The following is a 24,499-nucleotide window of genomic DNA, read 5'->3' as shown; positions in this document are numbered from 1 at the left end:
TAAACATTTACTACTTTCCTTGGAGCATAGCGGGGGAAAAAAAAACAAAAACCAAACAATCCAAAAAAACACCCCAAAATAAATTAAAAAACCCCAAACTAAGTCTGAAGCTGCTCTGTGTTGGTTTGATTTAGCACAGCAAAGCAACCTTGTGCTGTGAGTGACAAACATTGCACAGGCATCAAGGACAAGAAAGGAAAAAGAGCGAAAACAAAGGAAGAAGTTCTGTGAGTGATGATGAGGCTGCTAAAGAGGGCAGAGCAACTAAGGTGGGCAGCAGGAAAGGGTAAGAGTGCACGAGCACACCAGCCAGACTGGATTACCAGTACTGATCAAGGATTCTTGCTCTTTCCACAGCTAAAAAACTGGCTGCAGAACAACCCACCCAGGCTAGGAGACAGGGTTCAAGTACCAAGACCAACTCAAGTTGTGGTTCAAGTATCAAGATCACTGGGTTACACAGCTGCCTTCCCTCTACACCCCATCCATCTCTCCCCATTAAGCTTCCTCTCTCCTTGTTAGACAAGCAGTAGGAAGACTTATAGTTTCCAAGTTCTAACTTTAACTCTTTCATTGAATAGCTTATTTCTTGTGCTAGCATCTACTCTTAAATAATAGGCTTATTTGGCAGAAAAATCACCCCATATGTCACTATATTGTTGATACGAATAACTTTAAAGTACTTTCCTGCATTGTAACAGCTCCAGTTGAAAGTGTTGGGCACAAAACCAAAGCAGCAATAACTTATGTCAGATATCTGGCATATAGAACAGGTATGTAAACCCCCATTTTTCCCAATCAAGCTGTAATAGCACAAATGACTTCTCATGAAATTAACCTGTAAACAATCCTAAGTCCCCTTCCAGGGGGAGTTCCAAATAAATGCATGTGTAGAATTAGCATTTTACTCAGTACAAGAGAACATGAACTCTGCAGGTCTAACAAGTGTCAGGACTGAGGAAAGCTACAAACGTTCAGGCTTCTCCTCACAATCTGTATTTATATTATTAGAGTTTCGTAACGTATAGACAGAAGTTTAGAAAATGTACCACATCTAAAAACATTTAACATATTAAAAAAACAAGCTCTGCAGCTACATAAGAAACATAAACCAATGTAATCTCTTAGATCTGGGCACACCACAGACCATTTTGAAGAGAAAAGTTCAGCAACAAATGTCATCTGTTTCTCTTTGTAAAAACAGACTACAGCTGTTTTCAGATTTTTTTCAGCTTTAAAAAAGAAGCACTACCATGATATTCAATAATTTGTGTTTCATGTTTCTTATTCACAGACTCAGTAACATTGCTCCCAAATATCTGAAGTTCGGGGATGCTTAGCCTCTTTTAAATGGCTTTGGAAAGGGTGGAAATAAATAAGCCATATGTTGACCCTAATAATTCTCCTGCCTTAGGCAGTCTGTAACAGGGAAGCAAACACCCTTCTCTTCTGCACTCAGGCTTTCCCAGTGTTTTTAACATCCAAGCCACTTAGAAAATCCTGGCCTTCAGAATCAATGTTTAATTGCTTCTGTTCTGGCTTTTAAGTGATTCTATCATAGACCTAGTTGATAAAAATGCTTATTAGTAGTACCCAAGCATAAAGGGAAGCATCCTTTACAGCTTGCTTTTAAACTCCAGTGAACTCTCAGAGCTAATCCTTCCAATAGCAGGGACTATCTCAAGCAGAATATCTCTGGGTGGGAAGAATTTCAGCCAAAATGTTTAATTGAATTTATTTCCAAGAAAGAAGCCAAGTGGAGGAGGGGAAGCTGTTTTACCCACGTTGAACAATTCTGGCAACCTCCTGTTTGAGCAACTTTAGTTCTTCTGTGCTTTGGAACAGGGACTTGAAGGCTGGCAGAGGGCTGCATGTGTACACTTCATGCATTTTGTCATTTCAGTGCAAACCCACCCAAATTTGGCCTTGTTAGAAGTCTTTTGGGCTGAGATAGGAGGGAAAGAAGGAAGAAAGAATCTCTCCTGACCTCACATAAACTGTGATCTGTTAGAGAACAGCAGGCTGGACACCCAGAGAGACTTATACTTTCAACAACTGCAGTTTGGAAGGCGTAGATGTCTATACAGGCTACAGCTATGCCAGATGATGAAGCCACTGTCTCCAACCTGTCCCCAAGTGTTCACATCGCTTTCTCTCCTTCCAGTGAGCCTGCTCTTGGAAGAGCTCCCTAACCTTATTTTTAGCCAGCCTGTCTAGCTGTGGCTGAAATGCATTGGAGAGAGCTTCTATAAGCAGCTCAGCCATGAAGGGTGCCCCAAACCTTGAGATGCTGCAGTTTGTGCCAAGTTCAAGGGTTGAGATTTAGTTTGAGATAAAGCACATATTCTCCAACACACTCAAAACCCCAGCATTGTTTGGGCCTAACAGAGAAGAAACTGTTATGGGGCAAGAAAAAGGCAGGGATGATTAAGGGAGCCTGTGGGAGGGAAGACTGCCAGGGAAGACACTGTGGCACTGGTTAGAAGGCAGGTCTGGAGAAGATGCACACAGATGGTGGGCATAAGAGTGCAAGAGGGCAAACCTGGGAATGCAACTTAGGTCCTAGAGTCTTAACAGTTGACTGTGGTAAGGAACTGGTCATGCAATCTTAGTGTTTTATGGAGCTTTGTTTGCAATACTGTATGAATATAAAAGTATATATTTGTTTAAATTAGTAAACAACTTTAGAAAACTGATTCCCAGAAATTCTCCCAGTTAAATTGCCAAGAAGCATCTGGCAGAGTTTGACAATGCAAAATAAGTAGCTCCCAAACTCTTGGGGTACAGAATTAAGCACAAATTCATTTTCACAAGCCAGCATGTGTGCTTATGGAGGGTTTTTTGGTGCCTTCAGGGTGTATTTGGTGGCTGAGAAGCAAGACCTTGTCTTCTGAGGATAGTTCCAGTTGCTGCAGAGTTAAGCTACAGCAGGAAGAAGACCCCCTCTTGTTATTTTGGCTTCCTCAATAATACTTTGAGGCTAAGATAAAAGGTCACTGAAATGTTGTATGCTCGACACATGTGGATATGCACATAGAACCGCCACCAAATCCAGAAGAAGATAAATTTGCTACTTTGAAAGTACATTCTCTCCTTAGTAGGAAAAGGCCTGTTTTCCTCAACTGGGAAGCTTCTCTTGTGCTTACATTTGGTTCCAGTCCCTTAGTAAGGTTGTCTGAGTTACACAGAGGTGCAAAATGGTGATTCCCACCACCTCCCTCCTTTTTAAAGTGCAAGGAATATCACATCTGGATAACCTTACAAGAAGAGGATAGAAAGGGGTACCTTTACTCTGGGAAAGATGATTCACATGCACTGGAGAAATGCTAGGTTTGGAAGATTCCTCACATTTTACCTAAACGCAGCTTCAGAACACAAGGTGTTCCCTCCCAACCTGCCACGCTCCCTGTCAAATCAGCAAAGCAAAAAAAAAATAAAGAAAAAAAAAATGCTGCTACTGGTGATATTTTAAACACCTAGGACTGACATCAAAAGTTCCGAAGAAGTCTGTCTTTAGAAGTCTCTCTTTAGTAGCAAGCACTATTTGCAAGAGAGGGGACTGAAACTGGAATGATTCTCATCTTTCCACACCAAGCAGTTTTCCGGTACGCACTTCTCTGACCATGGCTTTTTGGCATTCTTCTCATTTTAATAGCCCTGAAAGTATCACTTGCCCTTATTGAGGTAGGAAAGACTGAGTACGACTATGCCCAAAGTTAAAACACAACAGATGTTAGCTTCCCCAAGTAGCACGAGGAGTCAGACTGCAGTTTCCCTTGGTTATTAGCCTCTAGCTCTTGGGGTGCCAAACCCTGGCTCCAAGACACCCTCAAGCTGTCATGTACAAAATCCACATCTGAACTCTGGAGCTTTAGCCTCTCTCTACCAGAGCACCAAAGATGCCGACCCCGGTGCACAACAGCCAAAGCTGCAGCATGGCTTTTGGTGCATGCTTAGGGGCTGATGCCATAGGAAGCTATTAATTCACCTCGACTCTGCTGCCTGTTGACTATCCCGCCCAGCGTCCATCGCCGGTCCAGGCGTCTCAGGTGAGCCTTGCGTCGCTTAGAAACTAGTTTGGAACATGGATGGAAACAAAAAAACAAAAACAAAAACAAAAAAATGATGGGAAGGTGAGGAATAAAAACAAAACATGGTATTTACAAACACTGGTCTTGTTAGTAGGAATGGGTTAGGTGGGATGCAGACATTTTGTTTTAGTTTATACATTACAGTGGAACAAGTTAGCTTCTTGAGCCTGAGCAACATGAACCATCTAGAACTGTCACAAATTGGCACCCTTGCTATCAGATTTCCTTAAAAAACCAAAGACATACACATACTCCAAAACAAGCTGCTCAACTGAAGACAACTTGTCCAAAACGACTGCAGTGTCAGGACAGATCCACATCAATTCTGTTGCATCTCCTAGTTAGGCTGCATGATCTTTGGAGAATTCAGTCTATTGCATATGCTGTCAACCCCAACTTAGAGAGGGCTCTAACCTTCTCTAAGCAAATTATCACACTAGAAACAAAATCCAGAAAAAAAAAAAAAAAAAAAAAAAAAAAAAAAAAAAAGGAGCTTCTCTTATGTGAGTTCACTTCAAAGAGCAGCATCCAGGAGAAGAACTCAAATTAAAAGTATCTGATGTCTCTTTGCTTGTAACACATGATTCACAATCACCGCCACAGCTAATTCTCAAATCTATAATATACTGATTACAAATATAAGGAAAAACCTAAACTTGCAATTATTGAGCAGGCTCAAGAAGCTAACAAGCCAGAACTGAGAATTAGTTACACACTGAACCAATAATTTAGGCTTAAAATATAAACAAAGACAAGACACCTATGGAAGTGGCATCGTGGGAGCATCTGTGCACAGAGGACACCACTGGTTTCCTGGATAGCATACACAGAACTGTATTCAGTTCCTCTTGCTGCTGGGAAAGTGTGAACAACACAAGAACCATTGGACTGACACAGAAACACAGACAAACACTTCCCCTTTCCATTTAAGGGCATCCACACTAGTTTGGCAACTACTGCAAGGGTGCTTGGTGCTGCCACAAAGCAATGCAAAATATTACACTTCAGCTATCTCTAGGGTACAAACCACTGTTTTGATAGTGATGATGGAAACTCTGAAATCACATCATTAATAATTACTCAATTCTGCTTATGTGCACTCATATGGGGAATATACCCTTATACTCATAAGAGCATGTCATGGTTTTCTAGAACTATGTTCTGTAGACAATCAGGCACGGCAAAATTATTTGATTGGGTAATGATTAGTTGGACAAGTAAAAAAAATAATAACTTCTCCAAAAAGTGGCTTTTACCTTTGGCCCTTTCTATCTGTCAAGGACTTAGACCAGATTTCTGCATGCAGCTCACTCACTTCAATTTCTCCTTTGCTGTAAAGCCTAAACCTTCTGCAGTGACCCTAAGTGGAGGTGTGGTGAGCAGTGCTGAACAGACACAATGTCTAGTTTGTGGTACTCTGTATTTCCCCTTTGATCTCAGCCATCCAGGAGCACCCTTTCAACACAGTGGGTCACACTGATCCACCACACCATGTCTTCCTCACAACATATGACTATCCCCAGCAATAGCCCTTTTACATCACAATGATGCTTTTGTATGAGTCAGGGTTTTTTTCTCAACAATACTGAATTTTGCCATTTGATCCCGGACTTGGACTTGGTTGGTCATGCCACAGTTAGTCACCAGAATGGTTATTTATCAACAAGTGTCTAAGCCTTTCCAGAGACCATTTTAAGACGTTTACTTTAACAGCTCTTGTGGCTGTGAATGTTTCTTTAGACTGCTTTCTCAGTGTTTTCCAAGCCCTGTAAGATGGTGTTGGTCTAAACATAGGCCCAGGTAGCAGTCAACTGTCTACCCTCATCCTGACAAAAGATGTTGTGCAGGCTCCGACAGACACTTTTGTCTTTCTTAGGGAACAGACTATTTAAACAGAGACACATGGAAATATTGCTGCTATGTAGAGGCAGCATTATTATTAAGTTGCATTCAGCACCTCCTTGTCTTTACAAGGGCCTGCCACAGCAGGGCAGATCTCTGGGTCTGCCTGGCTTGTGGACTTGTTCCAGGCCTGCTGCAAATGGAAAGGGCCAAGAGGCTGATACAGAAAGGTCTCTACATTACTGTTTCTACCCTTTCAAAATAGGCAAAGCACAGATTGCACAGTTTCAGGAAGTCACCATCTCCAGGAATCACTCTGAAACTTGTATGAATTCTAGATTTAGCAGCTAGGGCACGTAATCCACTTAAAGTGCCTTCCTCCTCAGCTATATTGGAGCCCCTTTCTCCTGTCTATGGAGAGAGAGTTGGCAAGTTTTCTGTGTAGGTATGTTCACTTTTATACACTTTTCTTTAAGATAGTGAATCTGAGTTGTTCTTTCCTCTCTTATGGAATAACTATTAGGAGAAGAATAGCCCAAGTAAAGAAGAACTGGAGAGGGGGGCAAACGAAGAACAAAAGAAGTCTCAGCTTATGTGATTAATAACATAAAACAAAGTTACTGAAAAGCAAGCAAAAGCTGGGGCACATCAAAGCAGCTGCAGAGGTAATGCAATTAGATTTGTCACAGAGATGGAACTGAACAGAAAGGGAAGAACAGGCTCAGGTTTCAGCATATCTGGATTTGGAGTAAGGCAAGGGAGGACGACTGACCACAGTTGAGTAAAAAAACAGTGCAATGGATTAAAGGGCACCGAGAGGAAAAAGGTAAGGAGCATTTGATGGATTTTCCATTACCCAGGAAGGACTGCTGTGTGGCAACAGCCCTGTGCAGAGTACACTCCAGAGGGCAACATGAAAGGTGGACAGAACTTGAAATGAAAGCAGTTTAAGCAATAAGGTTGTCAAGCATGCGCTATATATGAGTCAGGAAAAGGGATGAAGCTACAGACCAACAGACAAGGAATTCTTCAACTCTTTCAGAAAAGAGAGGTAAGTTTTTGTTCTTTACTAATAGGAGAACTTTACTAACTGCTTTTGTATCCACTAAGATGTTGCATCATACCAGACTGGTTCCCAGCCTACCAGTCTACAGCCAGTCTGTCTCTAAACCCTAAGTGACCCAGGATATGGGTAGCTTTGAGCAGGGAAAAATGAGTTACAGAGTCAAAGATTTCAATAAGCCACAGATGTCACCCTTGGGGCCCAGCACAAAGTTATGTTTTGCCTGTGTGCTATCTTAATGGGCAGATGGTCACCCCAACACATTTCTAAGCCTCCTGCCTGTGCTAAGGAAAGGTCAATTGAGTTTCCACATACGTTTCACATAAGTGTCACGTCAAGAGCACCTAGAAATTTAGCAAGAGATTCATTAGAATGGAGCAAATCATAATAAAAGTGTCCTTTGTACACAGTTGCTACATGAGAAGTCCATTAAGATGTGGTTAGTCTTTCATAATGGAACAGAGGAACATGTGAGGTTGTACTATTCCATTTCTGGAACCTGAATTAAGCATCTTTAGCCAAAAAACAGAGCAGCTAAATACATATACATGACAAATGGCATCTCAGTTTTAATAGAATGAGACCACACCAAATAAAAATACCTTTCCACACAATCATAGACCACAGCAAACAGCAGTGAAACTAGTTTCAAGGATTAATTTAAAAAAAAAAAAAAAAAGTAATGAGAAGCAACCATTAAAGTTAAATCTCACTCCTTTTAATGGCCTGTGACTCTAACAAGCATCTTCCAATTAAAAGCTCTCACTTGTATGATTTCTGTAAACAAGCCATGCAAGTTCTCTCCTTGCATGGACATGAGAATCCAAGACCTCTACCAGAACATACTGCTTGGACTTGCACATAAGTTGTTTGTATGCTTTTTAAGGGTATTGAAATGAGCATCGTTTTGGCTTTTGAACCTTTTTTCACATTGATAGCCAAAGCTGGTCACAAAGGGATTACAGACATGGTCCTTCATTCCAATTTTTTCTGCAATAATTTATTTACTGATATAAGATGGGGGATGAGGTTGCTGCACTGGATTAACAGCCACAAGAGGCAGCAAGAGTCTTCAAAGTTTTCCTATGGGGGTGAAAGCAGAAAGCAAGTGAATACGTTTCCCCTTGATAACAAAAAGCTTTCCATACCTTCCCCAAGTTTAGATGTGTTGATGTCAGAGTCATCTCTGGTTCCATTTTGGGATTCCAGGTATGTAGCAGGGACCCAGCCCTGCTCCTCTGCTGTGCTCACAAACCACCAACCTACAAAAAAAAAAAAAGTAAAAGAAGTTGCTCAGTCAACATTAAGAGGAACAAGAATAGCAAGATGCTACTGAGAAGGCAGCACAGAGTCAGCAGCTTCAGTGCAGGATTGAGTTATGCTGCAGCCTACTAGAAGGAAAGGGGTTTTAGTCCTATTATATATACCATTTCTATCAGACACTCTCATAGCGGTAAATGAGTGTGCAGGCAGGTCTTATGTGAAAAAGGTTGCAATGGAACAAACATCAGTTTAAGAAATCTGAAGTCTATCCACGACAACTATGATTTGAGTTCTCCAAATCAGCTTCTCAAAGCAAACCTTGCAACATATGTAGCTACAGTATCAGAACACTCTGTAGGTGTATGTGAACATATGGGTAATAGCTCAAGCACTGCTCAAACCATAAGACAAAGTATCACAGATGGAAATAGGAAAGACTTTAGTAGAAGGGCACAGATTTCAGAACAGGATACAAAATATTAAGTGCTTCTAGAGCACTTGTCACCACAGTCAGTGCTTAACAAACATGACCTGAAACCAGTGCCCTGGGAAGCTGGAAGGTACTGCACAGAATAGAAATAAGAGAGAAAAGCTAACTGAAATGTGACTTTAAGCCAAAAGTGCCAGTTATTTACCTTCCCACCTGAATATCCAAGTTTCTACCACTATCCACAAGAATGTTAAGTATTCACCAACTATATGGATATAACCTTTAGGTCACATCCATATATAGATGACTAAAATTATAGGTAAGCTATCTTTAGGTTAAATGCATCCCAGCCATAACTATCCTTGTCTCTTATCTTGTTTAGCTTGACTTATTTATTGAATCCTGCACTCGTTTTCATGTAGCACACAAGAGCATGCTGCTCTCAGATACAAGCACAGCTAGATTCTGCTCTATTCAGGTAAGGTCAGGGTTAAGATAGAGGACAATAAAGATCCAAGCAGGTAAACCATTTATGTTGTTTTCTACAATCTCTCAGTCTCCCCAGAGAATGCAAGTTGCTTTCTCAGGACAATGCAAACTACTGCTCAACACCAGTCTTTCAGACTCCCCAAAGGCAGTTGAGGAAACAGATATTTCTGTACATGCACCTCAAAACAGTTTACAGACATTAATGACTGTCACAAACCCAACGAATTTCACACGAGACTCCCAAACCTGCCTGTGATGAGCAAAAGCAGGGATGAGCAAGTTTAGTCTGTAAACAGACAGGGCACAAAAACTCGTTAATTTATGGTGGGGCAAAGTCCTGAGTTGTGTGACGGGAACGCAGCCCTCCCACAGGCAGGAGGCTGCAGCACCAGGCCCAGCAAGGGGAAGGGAGCATCCACCGTGATCGGCTGCCCTGCAACATGCAACTTTCTTCAAAGGAAAAAAAAAAAAAAAAACAAAAAACAACAACAAACAACAAACCCAAAACAAAACAGAAACCAGCTGAAACAATGCTCAAGTGTTCATGCTGAAAGTCACCCAAGTTCATTCCAAATCCTGTCACAGAAGATTTTACCAAAGGACCGCAGTTGCAAACCCTTGTTTTTCCTGCCTGGGGCTGGGAGTCAGTGTGCCCCAAGCAACAAACCCTTCACTTGCCATGGCACAGCTGCTAGGTAGCTCTATTTATTTACTCTCAAAACTCAGACATGGCTTTCCATTTTCTGGCCCAGCAGAGGTTTGGAAACTTTGTTTCACAAGGCTCATGGTTGGAAAGTTTAAATTTAGTTATTCCCCCTCAGCAGGAGGTGGATTCTCCTGCCACGAAGGCCACAACATTGAACACTCAGGATCTGCCAGACAGTTTCAAAAACGCATCTTCATGGTTGTTCCTTATTTTATTAGTAACATATTGACATGTGTAGCAAACACAGTTTAACATACACTTATGAGGCACAAAATGTCAGAAGCTGGGTTTCAGCTGATATCAATTAGACTGGAATAGTTTATGTAAACTCTTCCTCAGAAAGAAATTAAACACAATTGCACAAAATGGACTTGCCTACACTTAAAAACGTGTGCTTGGGCCAAATTCAAACTGTCTTTGGAGGGCTGGATCACACAGCCTTGACATGGACCCAGTGCTAGTCCATTTCGCAACACAGCTCTTCTGGCTTGGCTCACTGAGCTGCACTGTGGTCTCAGAGCTGGGTTTAAGGTCTTATGTTTGGGGCCATAGGGTAGCTGAGCCTCCATCCACCTAAACAGGGCTCCCTCTCCTTTCCATGCCTGGGCATGCATACACATGCCTCCCCCATATCATTGGGCCTCCCTACTGCCATTCCCAGCTCCTGAAAGGCCTCGGCAGGGAAACCTCACAACTCCACTAATCTTATAAATGGGCTCCCGTGTGCCACTTGGAGGTCAAGTCATATTTGAGGTAGGTTAAACTCAAGTAACTCAACCAAATCCACTGCAACGTACAGACAGAGCATGTAACAGTCAGTGTGAGGTTTTAAGCTATTTTGATTCTTTAAGCCATTACTGAGATTAAAGCTCCTAATTGCCACAGAGCTCTTGAAATTTATCATTTATTTCTACAGATTTCCTTTATAAGCTATGTGCAATTGAGAAGCCAGCAGCATCTGTCCAGGTTCAGAGAAAAGCAGCCCCTGCTCTGAAATTCTCTTCTTCCATTTCAAGCTTGCTTCTCAGAAGGACAAAAGAAAGACTTTAATGCATGTCATTGGAATAGCACATCCACAGAAAACAATACATGTTTTACTTAAAAAGCCTGAACAACTGAGAAGCCTGAGAAAGTTCCAGCAGCACCCCCCAGCAGCAAGGAAGTCAAAAATGGATGCTCACAAGCAAGACGGGCAAGGTCTTAGAGTGACCAAGCAGACATTGCAGAGGCAGCTCACTCATTATGAGGCAAAAATCTGAATTACGATGGCAAAACTAAGCCATAGACCTACAGAAAGGAAATTACAGCATAGTGCAAGAATTGACAACTCCTAGCAAAAAATGGCTGAAGCACAGACAAGTTCCACAATGCAGTCCATGCATAACAGCCACAAACTGCAGTACTCTGCCCATCTGATCATTAAATACTTGCTCTGCACCATCCCCTCATTAGAAGCATTAGGGCAGCTGCCATTTGGTCACACCACACCTTCCCCCCCACCCGCAGGTTCATGGGGGTTCATGGTTTGCAGACAAATTAGCCAGACTGGCCTTTGTTTGCAGAAAGTCAGGGGTATAATGGCACAAACTATCTGTCTTCTCCTCCCCTGCCATCTTTCCCAATCCAGAGCATCACTGAAACGTTGTTAGAAAAACTCGCTTTTGAAACACAGAACAAAACATTGCATTTATTTTGAGTTCTCCCACTATGCTGGAGTTGAGCTCAACTTCACAATTCATTATTAAAACCATTCTGCAGCAACATCTGCAGGGAATTATATAAAGTTATCTCTGTGCACTGCCAAGCCAGTCTGAGGTTCGCTCCTGCACTCACACCATCTGTAAAAATTAGGCAGTACTTTACAGCTTGAGTTAACCCTTACAGATGCCCCTATCTCTCAGACATCAAAACACAACTCTAAAACTGATGTGGCATGGATGTCTACACTGAGACTCATCAGCCCTCACCCTCAACGAGGATTCAAAGGGAGTTTGAGCCTCACAAAAGGCACACAGGGAGTTATAGTCACTGCACCCAGACCAAGCTCAGCTCAAGCTTTGCTGCATTACTCCAAATCCTGCCTTAATATTAATCCAAGAATATGAATTTTTAAGGTAGCAGTGCAGTTTTCTCCCCCACATATGTTGGCCCTTTGTTTGGCATCTGTAAGCATCCCTAGCTGCAATGGTTAAGATGTCTCTACGTTCACAAAGTCCATCTAGGGTCTGATAATTCTTAGGCATTTTCATCATGGAGCTACAACAATTACTGAAAGATGAAAGATTCCACTTGCCATGCATACATACACATGGCTGATTGCAAAATAGATTGGTCACACTGGAGAGTAAAGAAATTACAAAAATACTCTAATTCTAAAAATGATGTTATTGTTTAATTGTATTCCCAGTCGTCTCTCCAAAAGGCTTTTAAAAAAAAATAAAAATAATTAATCAAGCGTTATTCACAATCCACATCATGGGAAACTACTAGAACATAGTTAATGGATTATCTTTTATGCAAGTTTTGCTTATGTTTACATTCATCCTCACCCATCCATCCTTCAATATCGTCTCTTTCCCTACACCAACATGAAAATTAGCTATTCCTGTTGAAGTTTGCCTGATCGTAAGATGTTACAAATCACTTTAAAAAAAAAATAATTAAAATTGCAGGAGCATGCTGAACACTAGTTTCTAATTCTCCTCTCAACCATTAATTTCTCTGTAGTCTTTGACTGTCAATTTGTGAGCTTAACTAAAGTAAACAAGAAAGAAAGAAACACTGTAAAAGGGAATGGGAATCTTTCCTGCATGAGTGGACTACACATTCTTCTAAACAAATACTTAAATAACACTCCACCTCTCAAGAGTGTTGGAAAAATCCCACTCAAGCAGCAGTCTGGTATATCTGACGTGCTCTTTGGGCTTCAGAGAAATGCTCCCTTTTAAGTCCCTCTGCCTTGGAACTATCTCTTGAGGGTTTTTTTGATCCAAGAATTTAAATTGTCCTACAAAGCAGTACTAGATACAATCAGGTCACTTCCAGACCTGGCACACAGACCTTTTTGTGCCAAGAGTTGACTACTTTCCTTCAGAGATGCAATCTGCTTCATTAAAAAACAGCTAAGAATATTATCTGCACAGGTGAAGCTTTTCCCACACAATACGTGTATATTTGATACACATAGGGAAGTCAGTCATAATTGTCTTGGACAGACCTCCAAAGAATATGCAGAAGCAGAAATTTAAAGGCACCAGAAGGAGTATTTTGCAAGAGGGATTTTCTGCAGTAAGCATATTCTCACACCCACTTCCTAAAAATTCACTACAGTGTCCATACACTATCACTCTACATGCTAGCTCTGCTCTCTGTAAAGGGCTTCTTCAGTCCCACACACTTGGCAAAGGCACTAGGTTGAAAGCATTAAATCCGTATGAAGTCCTGTATCTGATTTCTGAGAATTTTGTCCTTACAACTCACAAAAGAGTCATCTTTCTTTTAAATATGGAGATATATGCAAGAGGTCCTCCTAGCATGGAGCTGATGATAGTATGGGGTACAGAAGTGTGTGCGTGAGTCACTGCACAGCAGACTAAGGCTGTCATCTCAGGATGAATTATTAAAGTTGGTGAAATATTAAAGGCAGCTTTCATCTTTAAACACATAATGTTTCCCAGCCTGTGTGCACTGCAGACTTCACTGCAGCCACCACTCAACCATGAAACAATGTTTGTCTTGTTTTAAAGATGGAAGTGGAGCTCAAAGACAGACATGTTCAAGGAAGAAAGATGTCCTTGTGGCAGACATCCTGCTTGAGCACAAGATCCACAGCACAGGTTCACAGACCTTTATATGCCACACCCTAAGCAGATTGGACCACACATGAGGATTCCAGCTCAACCGCATGTCATAATCCTTCCAGCCAGTTCATGTCCTAGAGCCACATGCTAGGAGCATGGTTTACATGAGCAACCCCACTTCCCACAAGAGCCTCATTTTGCAAAGTGTTGCAACTCAGAATGTCTGTGTGCCTGACTGCTCCCACGGTCAAGAGTAAAGGTTGTTACCTTGCTTGTAACTACTGTGGTTGCACTCTAGGTACCAAGTACTGCTTTAGGAATTCAGGAATAAAGCTCACCACCCCAAGTTACTGTTGAACTCCAAGAGGTTTTAAAATTTGCTGATGAAATACTCCAAGTGCCCCACAGCACTGTGATGGGGCAGAGTTATTAGCTTTCTCATGTGAGAGAAAAGAGGAAAAAGGATCACACCTGCCATTCCTTTCCTGGTAGCCCAGCATGGGAAATGAGATTTTCTGTATGGGTTATCAAACAGTTTTTCTACCATAGTATTAAAAGCTGAATTAAGAATTACAAACACAGAAACTCTGCTTCATCTTACAGGACATACATTAGAAACCACACATCTGACTACTGTTCAACAGCAGTCACATAGCCACAGGCTAGCTACATTCTGCCCAGAAGCTACTCTCAATATTTAAACTGGAGTAATAATTTTATTATTACTGAAGACAACACATGGAACAAGGAAAGAAGAGAGGCAGCACACTCCTGTGCCTTGCTCCAGCATTCAACTAAAATTTACAGAAGTCCCTACAAAAACATTATAGGAACCTGACTTTACGAGCATTGCTTAGGAACCCTGACAACCCAAAGCACACACGGAGCACCCCTGGAATCACTCTGCTTTCCCTCCTTAGGGAGAGTCTGAAAGCTGAGTTGCATTCTCATCAGAGTACAGGCTGCAGCAGTTTTTGCTTAATTTGGTGATGGAAACAACACTGAGAAGAGGGTTTCCTGAGGTGAGGGAGAAGATGGGGAGCAGAAGGTGGAGGCTTCTGGAAAACAGGACTCTGATATAATTTTTTGGCTATTAACAGAACAGCACTTTGCCTTACAGAGCTAAGAGCTGGAACAAAAGGCCAAGAGCTGAGACCATGGTTTGCCGCTCTCCACCAGTATTTGCTAGTAACTGAAAATGCTTAGGACTCAGAAGCAGCATGGGGAATTGCATCCCTTGAATTCAGTAACTCCTAAAGCAGTGCAATGAAAATAGAAGTGAATCCCGGAGTTTGGGTGCTGTAACATATGAAGGAGAGAAGAGAGTTCTTTCCTGCAATAACTGGCTATTAAGGTAACTAGCTGTTTCAACTCTATATGGTTATGGATTTGCTATTCTAATCCTTCCAATCTGTCTTCTTCCTCCACCTCTACTATTAATCTCTTGGTGTTGGGTAGATGGAGACTTCTCAGATGTGCTGTTAGCATATCCCTTCACTGCTGTACTCCAGTTCCTATGGTTGCAGAGCTGGCTGGCACAGAGGGCCCACTACATGTGAATAAATATCCTAGCTATTGCTGCCACACAGGTTTTTCCTGGACCAAAAGCAGCTGACTAGGTGTGTACATAAGTGCTTGATACAGTGTCCCCAAGTGCGTCTCAGATTCTGGCTTAAACATCTAGCTTGCTTGGATTGGTTTCACATCACATTATATGCATAAACACACACATATATATATGTGGAAATTCATACCCTGACCTCTGCATTCAAATACATATTGCCCTAGTCTTCTACTGGGATTGGAACCATGTTCACTTGTACTTCTGGAAAAAGTAGAAGTGTTCAGAACATGGGAAAAGTTCATGGGAAAAGAGAAAACTGGATAATATACAACTCAGCTCTAATACTTTATAGGTTACATCACTAGTAGAGATGATGTATATTCAGACTATTAAGACAACTAGGAAATACCACATTACTGTATTTGTTCAAATCTTATAAGCTAGTAGGTGACAAGCTTTCCAGAGGTGCACATTTGGCAAATTACTTATATATTTATCTCTTATTCCAGTTGTGACTTTCTGTGTATGCATGGAGTGGATGGGGGGAAATTGTTTAAGTAAAGCACACAGTTTATCTTTGTGTTCTGATAATACAAACTGATGGTTACAAACTAAATGCTGTATCTGCAGCTATTTGCTATGGCCCAATTGTTACCCAGGGGCTTCCCCTCCCTGTTTAAAAAAAAAAGGACCTCAGATTTGTGTATTGACACAGCTGGAATGAAGGAATCTGCCAAACACGTTTTCAAGAATTGGCACGTACATTCACAAAGCCATCATATAATCCAGTACAAATGACACAAATTGTGTCGTTAAAGCAAGGGAGTAAATGCATTACCTATTACATTAACAGCTATGGAAAAGTCTTGGACATTGCCTGTAAATCCTAGATCAAGTGCCATCACCCTCCAGGTCACCAGCTTCCCCCTAAACTGTCAAGTACCCCGGGTTCCCCAAGACAGAAGCAGAGGAAAGCACCACTTGCTAAACCTGCCCCATGACCAACTTCAAAACACACATGGCCAACATGTTCAAGGTGTTGGCCAGCATCCCCAGACCACTGAAATTAGGGGATCCACAAAGCATTGAAGTCAGATGGTTCTGTAGGCCAGTCAGCACCCAAGACATTGCAAAAAAAAAAAAAACAAAGCAAAACACAACATCCTAATGCCTTCTAAAAAGAAATTTAAAATAACCTTTCCCTTCCTGTTTTACTTGATTTCAAGAATACCTAACGATAAAACTGTCTGTGCAATGTAAGCTGCATTCCACATAGCCCAAAGTGTTTGTGGCTCACAGCCTTTGTTCAGTATAGGAACAAAAGAAACTAAGATGGGGAGTGCTTTTACTCAGAGGAAATATCTCATCAATCACCACAAGGAACAAAGTTATCTTTAGGTGGGCATACTATATTGTGCAAGCAGCCTGGCTGCAGCTGCTAGCCTATGAATGCTGAGTACTGTACAGTAACTGGAGTAAACCAAGGTCCACTCATAGCCCAGTAGATTTCAAGAGGTTACTGACTTGCACTGGAATGCTGGCCAAGATGGTCCTGCCATCCAACCCACAGTACCAACTTAGTTATTACAGAAAATACCTGTTTACTGATCAGAGATTTTCCTTTTTTCTCATCTGATCTGCTTGGAAACAGAATTTCCTGTGTGACTCAAGTTTTGGTCATACTACGTATCAATTTTCACCTTTTCTTGCAATCTTTTTATTCCCTTGGAAAGCGACAGATTTACACGCATCCTTCAAAGATGAAGTCTTTGTGATTTTTAGTAACCACAAGGCAAGGTAAGATTGCTAGAGGGTACACAGACTTAACAGATGGTGTAAGAAGTTGCACATTTTCTGTGGGCAGCAAGTGGTAAGTGGTACTGGACAGTATCCATCTTTCTTCTTTCCCTTCTCCCAGAGTTTTCTTTACTTCAAGTAGGTCCCAGAGGTTGACCAGTGAGGATACTGACTGATGATAATGTCTTTCAGTACAGCTTCCCTGATCATGTAAGTTCATGGATCACTTTCCTTCCTCCATGTTCGATTACAGCTCAGAGCCTTTCATCCTCTACTTCCAAAGTGATTTCTGTACTGTATCTGCTTTAGTGTTTCCACTGTTAAGAAGATCTGGCTCAAGTAGGAAAGTTGAGCAATAAATCCATCTTCCACCATCCTTGAAGCCTATCCCCCACCTCCTCTCCAGCAGCCCATCTTTTAAGGGTTGAAATCTATAGATCTGAGGTTTTAATGAACCTGCCAAAGTGATACTGTAGGCACCATGCTTACATAAAACAACAATTTACAAGAACTCCCTACCACAAGGGGGTTTCACTGGGGCATGGACAGAGGAAGACTCCAGCAAAGAATGCAGAGTATACAGAAATCAGAGGGGCAAAACCAGCCCGTGGCAGCAGATGAGTAACTCACTACCTTCAGAAAGGCTGCATCAACATAGCCAGCTCCTGCAGCAGATTTTCCAGATTCACAAACAACTGATTACAGTGAAGGCATGCAAGCAGATGGCTCTCCACCCCACGGGGCATGGGGAGCTCAGCCCTAGGAGTCAGCACAGACTCTCTAATAGTCATTACCAGTTGTGGGGTTGTGTTCTCTGTGGTCAGGCAACAGGGTGCAACAGTCAAGCTCAAAAGTAATTTCCTTTACATTCACAGGACTTAATCTTAAACCAAACACATTTTTTGTCCAAGTTTTCTTTAGGAAAACATGAATAAGCTTCAAATGGGCCTCACAGTAATCTTGTCCAAAGATTACAAATTACTTCCTAGTGGTTTAAAAAAGTTACAGACCCCCAGCCCCAGCTGATAGGAAACAGCCTTCACAGGCAGCAGAGAATAGCCAATCTTTACTTCCTACACAGATTGACAAAAGTTGCTTTTGTTTTAATTTCATATTCTACAGTCTGCAGAAAGCATGGTGTCAGTTGCTTACTGGGAAATCCTCAAAACCACACAGAATCAGGAAAAAGCGACTCTGGACTAGGAACAATCCTAGTAGAGTACCAAACAACACTGCAGGTGCTAGAGTCAAAATGATATAGGAATCCCATATTTCAGTCAAAATACATCTGCCACCTCTGAGGCAGACTTTGATTATCTCAGGACAAAACAGAGCAATCCTGGAGAAGAACTGGAAGCAAGGAACAAAGGCTATACTATATCCAGCAGAAACCAGAGAATAAAGCAACCAAACAGTGATACTCAGTCTGAAGCACAGCTGAGTCACCAGATTAAAAACACTGCCTTTTACAAACAGCTTTTATGGGATCCTTCTGAGCCACAATACTCCTGTTAAAGGAATGGAGCCACCACAGTTTGCCAGTGCCCAGCACAGTGTGCAGACCAGCACCACTCTGCAGTGCTCAGATAACCATCTCACAAATTGCCATTTCCATATCCTGGCTGTTCCTTGAAGCTCTGCCATCCAAATACAACTTCTGTCCAGCTCTATTTATTAACTAGATCTGGCAAGATTGTAGCCCAGATGGTACATTATCACAAATACTGATGTAAGCTAAACTGAATGCTCTGCTCTCCCTCCAACACCGCTTCATTGCTTTTCTCCTGAGCTCCATTCAAGCCGTGTTTCTGCAGTGACCCCGGGAGCTGAGCCTCAAAGAGCTGCCTGCACAAGGCTGCAGGAAATGACAGCTTCGGAAATGAGTACCAGAGTGATGAATAGCAGGCTACAAGAGCAGCCGGTGCGTTAGTGGGCTGCCAATTAACGAACTACATTGTCTTGAACAAGGACATACATGGGCAAGTAGTATCCCTAACACTCCCCAGAAGAGATTACAAACCCAACTGAGTATTTTCTGAAGGATTTTTCCAGGCTTCTCTAAAATTTAGAAGCGTACAGACTTGTTACTATATTTTGTTCAGCAGAAAGCTAACCTGGTCCCTTTTTGAGCAGATTACAGAAAGCTGAAAGAGAAAAAATGGGTGTGATGATTTGCCTTTTACCTTTACCCATCATGAAAACCCAGACAGTGAGAACAGCCTGTACAAGCAGAAACAGAAGAGGACATTCACCTTTACAGAGGGGGAAACCGAGCTGATTCACATAGAGTTCAGAAAAAGCAAACGGGACTTATTGGGGTATCTGATTCCATCAGCTCTAACAAAAAGGTGCATCAGCAGCATAAGAAGAGAAGGTGAATAGCCCCCTCAGCAAAAAAGCACTCCTCTTATGTTGTAGATAATACTCTGCACACAACCAGGTAACTAAGCACTCATTCCTACTCATTCGGGATTATCCTCAGGATAAGAAGGCTACACACTTTCCTTAAGCATCTTTGCAGGGTTTTTGCTACATGGCAGTAATCGTGATTTCCCTGTAACTTGTTTGGTTGTCTCACCCAGGACGTTGACTTTAAAGACTGATATTTAGCCTTTGGTGCTCCTTACAGGCTAGAAAGGCAGCCTAAACTCAGCAGAGAAATGCACTGCCTCAAGACACTAGAAACACCTCACTAAGTCCTGCAATATGGGAACATCAACAGCAACATTCCTATTAACACCTTTGCAGAGAAAGGTTGGGTTGCCAGCAGCCTCAGACGCTGGTCTGCCTCCAGGAAGGTACTGTTAAGTGTGCAATAAGTCAAAGTCCCAATATTTAAACATTTTAATTTTCTGACTCTCCCTTCTGTCTCTTCAAGCTTAATCAAAGCCAGAGGAGGTCCTAAGCACAGATTCGCTGGCAGTAATCAGTGAGACTGATCTTCTGATGCTAAATAAAGGTTGGCAAGGGAAATTAATGATGTGAGATACAGAAAAGCTGTCAATCTCCACACGTTTCAGAGCTGAGACAAGACAAACATATCATTGTGAGGTTTATTCCTTTCCATTAGGAATAAATCAACCATGAAAAAAAGAGCAAGATTAATGCTGTCCTTGGGTGAAAAGCTGAGATTTGCAGACCCTCCATTACACACACATGCATTACACAATGCAGCACCATTTAAAATAAATAAGCAGCACAGTAAGGGATTACCTAAGCCTGTTAGACAGATGATATAGAGGCGCAGTGTTTATCTTTTCAAGAAGGGGTCACTTAAGCTTACCCTGTAAGTGCATGCAAGATTCAGCCCTTCCCTCTCCCCAGTACAAGGCTACCAAAAGAGGACATGCTGGATTGCCTGTAACTACCCCCTGGCCAGACTCTTCTGCAAAAGCTGTAGTTTGTGCAAAGAAAGGAGGAGATATATGGAAACTGCTATTCCCCAGTCCCTGTGATGCTAACATAATTGAAAACCTTGAGTTCAGGCATTTTGCAACCTTGTAATTTTCAGGATCTCACTCTTGGCAGTTTGATGGCCTCTTCTCCCCCCACCCCCTTTTCTCCTTCCCTCAAAATATATAGATTTGCCCTTCTTATTTTGGGAAAGGTCAGTGATGTAGCATGGAAGCTGCATGTTCACTGGAAGCTGAGAAAGAGGATGGTCCTGCTGCTGCAGAGCTAGCCTAGCTTTGGGAAGTTCTTCATAAAAGAACTGAGAACCAGACCAATTCTTTTCATGGGAGGAGTTTTTCCCTCCCCAATTTCCAAGTCTTTGTTACTTCCTTTCCCCTCCCCCAACACCCAAATTTGAACAGTGTTTCCTTTGTCTGTCCCTTATGTAGGCTTCCATTCTCTGGAGACAAAGCCCAAATGTCTAGCACAACAGGACCCTGATCTCAGCTGGGCCTTAGGCACTGCCATAAAAAACAAACAGATCACAGAAGCATGGCACTTTCAATGTAAAACAGCCTGGATAGTAAATAAGTCTTTGGATAGGTCTGTTAGCTGACATACCAATTACAACATTGGAATGTTATGGTTTAACAAAAGCTTATATGGCCTGAAGATTTAGTCACTAAATGGGATGTTTTGGAATATGTGTGCACATTTGGAAGGGAAAGTTGGAGTTCACTACAATGCTAACGTGAAGTATTGCAACAGTGCACCTCCAGCAAGACCAACTGTGCTACTAACACATTTTAGGATGTGTAATGAATTGAAGTTTCCTTGGCATGCTTCCCTCCCAAGTGCTGCAGGCAAGGATTACAGAGTGGAAAGAACCTAACCTGGATAGAAAGAAAAGTACATACTCCTGTAGCTGCTAAATCCCTACTGGGGAAGGGGATTTCCCATTGCATTTCAGAGAGACCTAATCCCCCACCTTGTTTGCACAGGGAATTCACCACACACCAAATTTTCAGACTCCAGCTAAGCAAAATATCATGCAATGCAGCCTGCAGAAGACAACCAAGACCACACATTTTTGAGAAGGACAAACATCAGTTCCAAATCCCTTTCTAATTTATGCAGAGACACTCAACACCAGCCATGAGGGGAAGCACCGCCAAAGCATACCCATCCCTTGATGAATTTCTTGATCAAACTTCTGGCTAGTAACTGACACCTCCTGAATGTTCAAAACTACCTTCTGATGTTCCTCAATCCCACTATAAAATATAGTGCAGGTTTTGTGCTTATAAACCACAGAGATTGTACTTTCTTCAACTGACCTATTTGTCACCAGCTGCTGCTATGTCAGTGAATGGGGTTGCATGGTACCAACACACACTATGGGCTGGGAGCACAAAACAATATTTTTGACATGCTTATTTTAGGAATGGCCACACACTATACTTGCAATAGTTCATGTTCACTATTAATACTTTGTAATTAATAATAACTAACTTGTTAATTTTATTTATAAAAAAAAAGTCTTCCCAATCTGCCCTGCTAACGAACAAGCTCATCCAGATGCCAAACAGTAATAGGAACTGGTTTCATAAAATTTGGAAGTCAGCTTTACATAGTGCTAAAATTAAGTGCTTAATTCTCTGTCCTACAAAAGGTTAGATTTGTTGGTCATCTGCCAGCATGTACTGTCTCAACTCTAAGCTATGCCCCTACTTGCTAGTCCACACTTGAAGCTGAAGGGTAATGAAGATTCAGTGGAGATTCAGCATCTGGTCTGTCCTCTGCGTCTCATAGGCCATTAGTGCTATATCACCTGGCTCACCAGCACTGTGCCTTATATAACCAGACTACTCATTCTGAGGAACATGGGTTTTTTCCATAGCTGAACTTGCAGTATGGAGGCTAGTCCAGAAACACAGGCACTGGCCATCAATATCTGAGGAATTATCATCGACATCTAACCTGCTTCCCAAGATACTTGTTGAAGATTTAGGTGACAGGAAGGTGGAAAGTGTCAACCTTGTAACATTTGTCTAGTTAGATTTTAATTTTGTTTTTTTCCAATTCTTCCCTGCCACTTCAGCTTCTGCAGTTATCTTGGCAACACCTTCCAGGAGTCCCAGAAAACTTCAAGGGTGATCCAGACAAAGTCTCAGATACTTCTGTCAGCCTATCACATCAGCAAGTGCGGTTAGAGTGACCAAGCCAAAGCCTTGAGCATCACAACCACTGAAATTTCCAAGTATGGTTTGGCTTCATGACCTGCTTTCTAGTTTGAACAAAACACCGATTTGTATTTTCATATTCTCCTAAAGCCTGAGAATATCTAACCCTATGAGAGGGTGTGATCTGCTTCTACTTGCATGCAACGAATGAAGTGTGACAGAGGGAGCTGATCTGAAAAGCATCTTCCCACTGCAAGAAGCAAGTAGTTAATTTTGCTCACATTTGTTTCTTTCAAGTCCTGATCTAAGAAGAGTAACCTTACAGTAACCTTAGAGCTCAGTATGACATTTGACACATTTGCTGGTGTGACTTACAGATGTCAGCATGACTATGACTTAATTCCAGGAGCTGTCTCCCCCTGAAACCTCCCTCAGATACAGAAACCTCACACCCACATTCCTTTTCTTCCTGGTATCTTTTTTCCATAGAAAATAGGATGGGCAAAACCATTAGCCAATTGACTTCACTTTCTTATCACTTTCACCGCTCCATCAGCAGGGACAACTTCCTACAACACAGGAGTCAGAAGAAGTTGAATCTATCTTCAAGCAGACTCTGTCTCTTAATTTCTGGCCTGTGTTCTGTCCAGAGGTAGCTCTTCCCCGCCACCACAAAGGAAGAGTCACTCATCTTTCATGCCATTTCCACCTCTATTTTCACAATAGTAAAAAGGTTCACACTGCAGTTTACTAATTTATAAAAATAAGAGACTTTTTTTTGACCTGGATTATCCAAGTAGGCTGTAGTCTCCTATTCAGTAAAGGTATTTAGCAGGAAAACAGTGAAATGCCACCAAACCGCGTGTTCTAGTCAAGTGTAGGCTTAAGCACTTTGTTCAGCTGAGGAGCAGAGCCAAGGAGTGAGGAACATCTTTAAAAGATAAAAACCCCATCTGTGAGGAGCCACTTGTTCCTTCGCTGAGGGCAATGCCTGTACCGCAGTGCCGTTACGCTTTTAACTCGTCACAGCTTTGTGCTGTCACTTCCAACATCACTCCCTTTCTCCTTCCAACTAGGTCTCAGGCCTTTGGATGAGCCTATGCTTATTTATTCACAGCTCAGTTTTCAAATTCCGAGCCAGAGCCAGCAAAGCAGGGCAGCTTCTCCAGATGAGGTTCTAGAAATTAGTTACAAAGGTTTCAATATAGCAAAGCAAGAACGCTGTATTTGCTTCCTCTCCAAACTAAACTAGGGTGTGCAAGGGGCACAGGTATTACATGGCAAGTAAGAAAAAAAAAGCAATATGAAGCCTTCATAACTGGGGAAGTTACAAAACCTATTTCCAGACCAAATACATAAATAAATTTTAAATATAGCTTGCCTACCTACCCAAAACATTGGGCTAAGGTCAGGGACTGGTTCCAGGTTGGAGTTCAGGGGATTTCTCATATGCTGTTTAAAGCCACTCTTCCTTTAATGAAATGTTGGCAATCCTGTCCAGTTGCAAAGTTAGCAAGCAGCAACAGAAGTCAAGAATAAAGGATACCAACAGCCCTGCCTTCAAGCACTGCTAACATACCTTAGGGTGTATGCCTCAGCTGCACAGTTAAGTGCTGCACTAGGTCTTAAGACTTTTTGGTCTTTACCTTCTGAGAAGCATTGCTTGGGCAGACTACTGCAGTGATTATTTTTAAAACAGAAATAAATATGCAGAATAGTGAGCAAAGTGTGACCCCAGATCATTCTTTCTGTGCCTTTAGCTATACTATTTAAAATGAGATCAATAGAAAGCCCTTCTTCACAGGCAAGATGCCTTTCTTTAATCAGAGCCAGAAGTCTCAGGAGCATGACATTTCATTCAGATATAGCAAAAGACTT

General features: G+C 41.9%; 1 protein-coding gene across 6 annotated transcripts in view; it reads right to left on the bottom strand.

Annotated features, from left to right (window-relative positions):
* SH3PXD2A (SH3 and PX domains 2A) overlaps positions 1-24,499 on the bottom strand; it is a 269,813-nt gene that overhangs the window by 31,214 nt on the left and 214,100 nt on the right. For 5 of the 6 annotated variants that reach the window (XM_042804727.1, XM_042804760.1, XM_032988716.2 and 2 more), the window contains 2 exons: positions 8,145-8,258; positions 3,989-4,072 (listed from right to left, as the gene is read on the bottom strand). In XM_042804727.1, coding sequence (XP_042660661.1) covers positions 3,989-4,072; positions 8,145-8,258 — 198 coding nt within the window. The remainder of the gene's footprint in view (positions 1-3,988; positions 4,073-8,144; positions 8,259-24,499) is intronic. The other variant, XM_042804803.1, reaches the window with a different exon arrangement.

This window comes from Tyto alba, unplaced genomic scaffold, assembly GCF_018691265.1.
Source record: "Tyto alba isolate M040663 unplaced genomic scaffold, T.alba_DEE_v4.0 Super-Scaffold_1, whole genome shotgun sequence".
Classification (NCBI taxonomy): Eukaryota; Metazoa; Chordata; class Aves; order Strigiformes; family Tytonidae; genus Tyto; species Tyto alba.
This window is presented reverse-complemented; position numbering and strand designations above follow the sequence as displayed.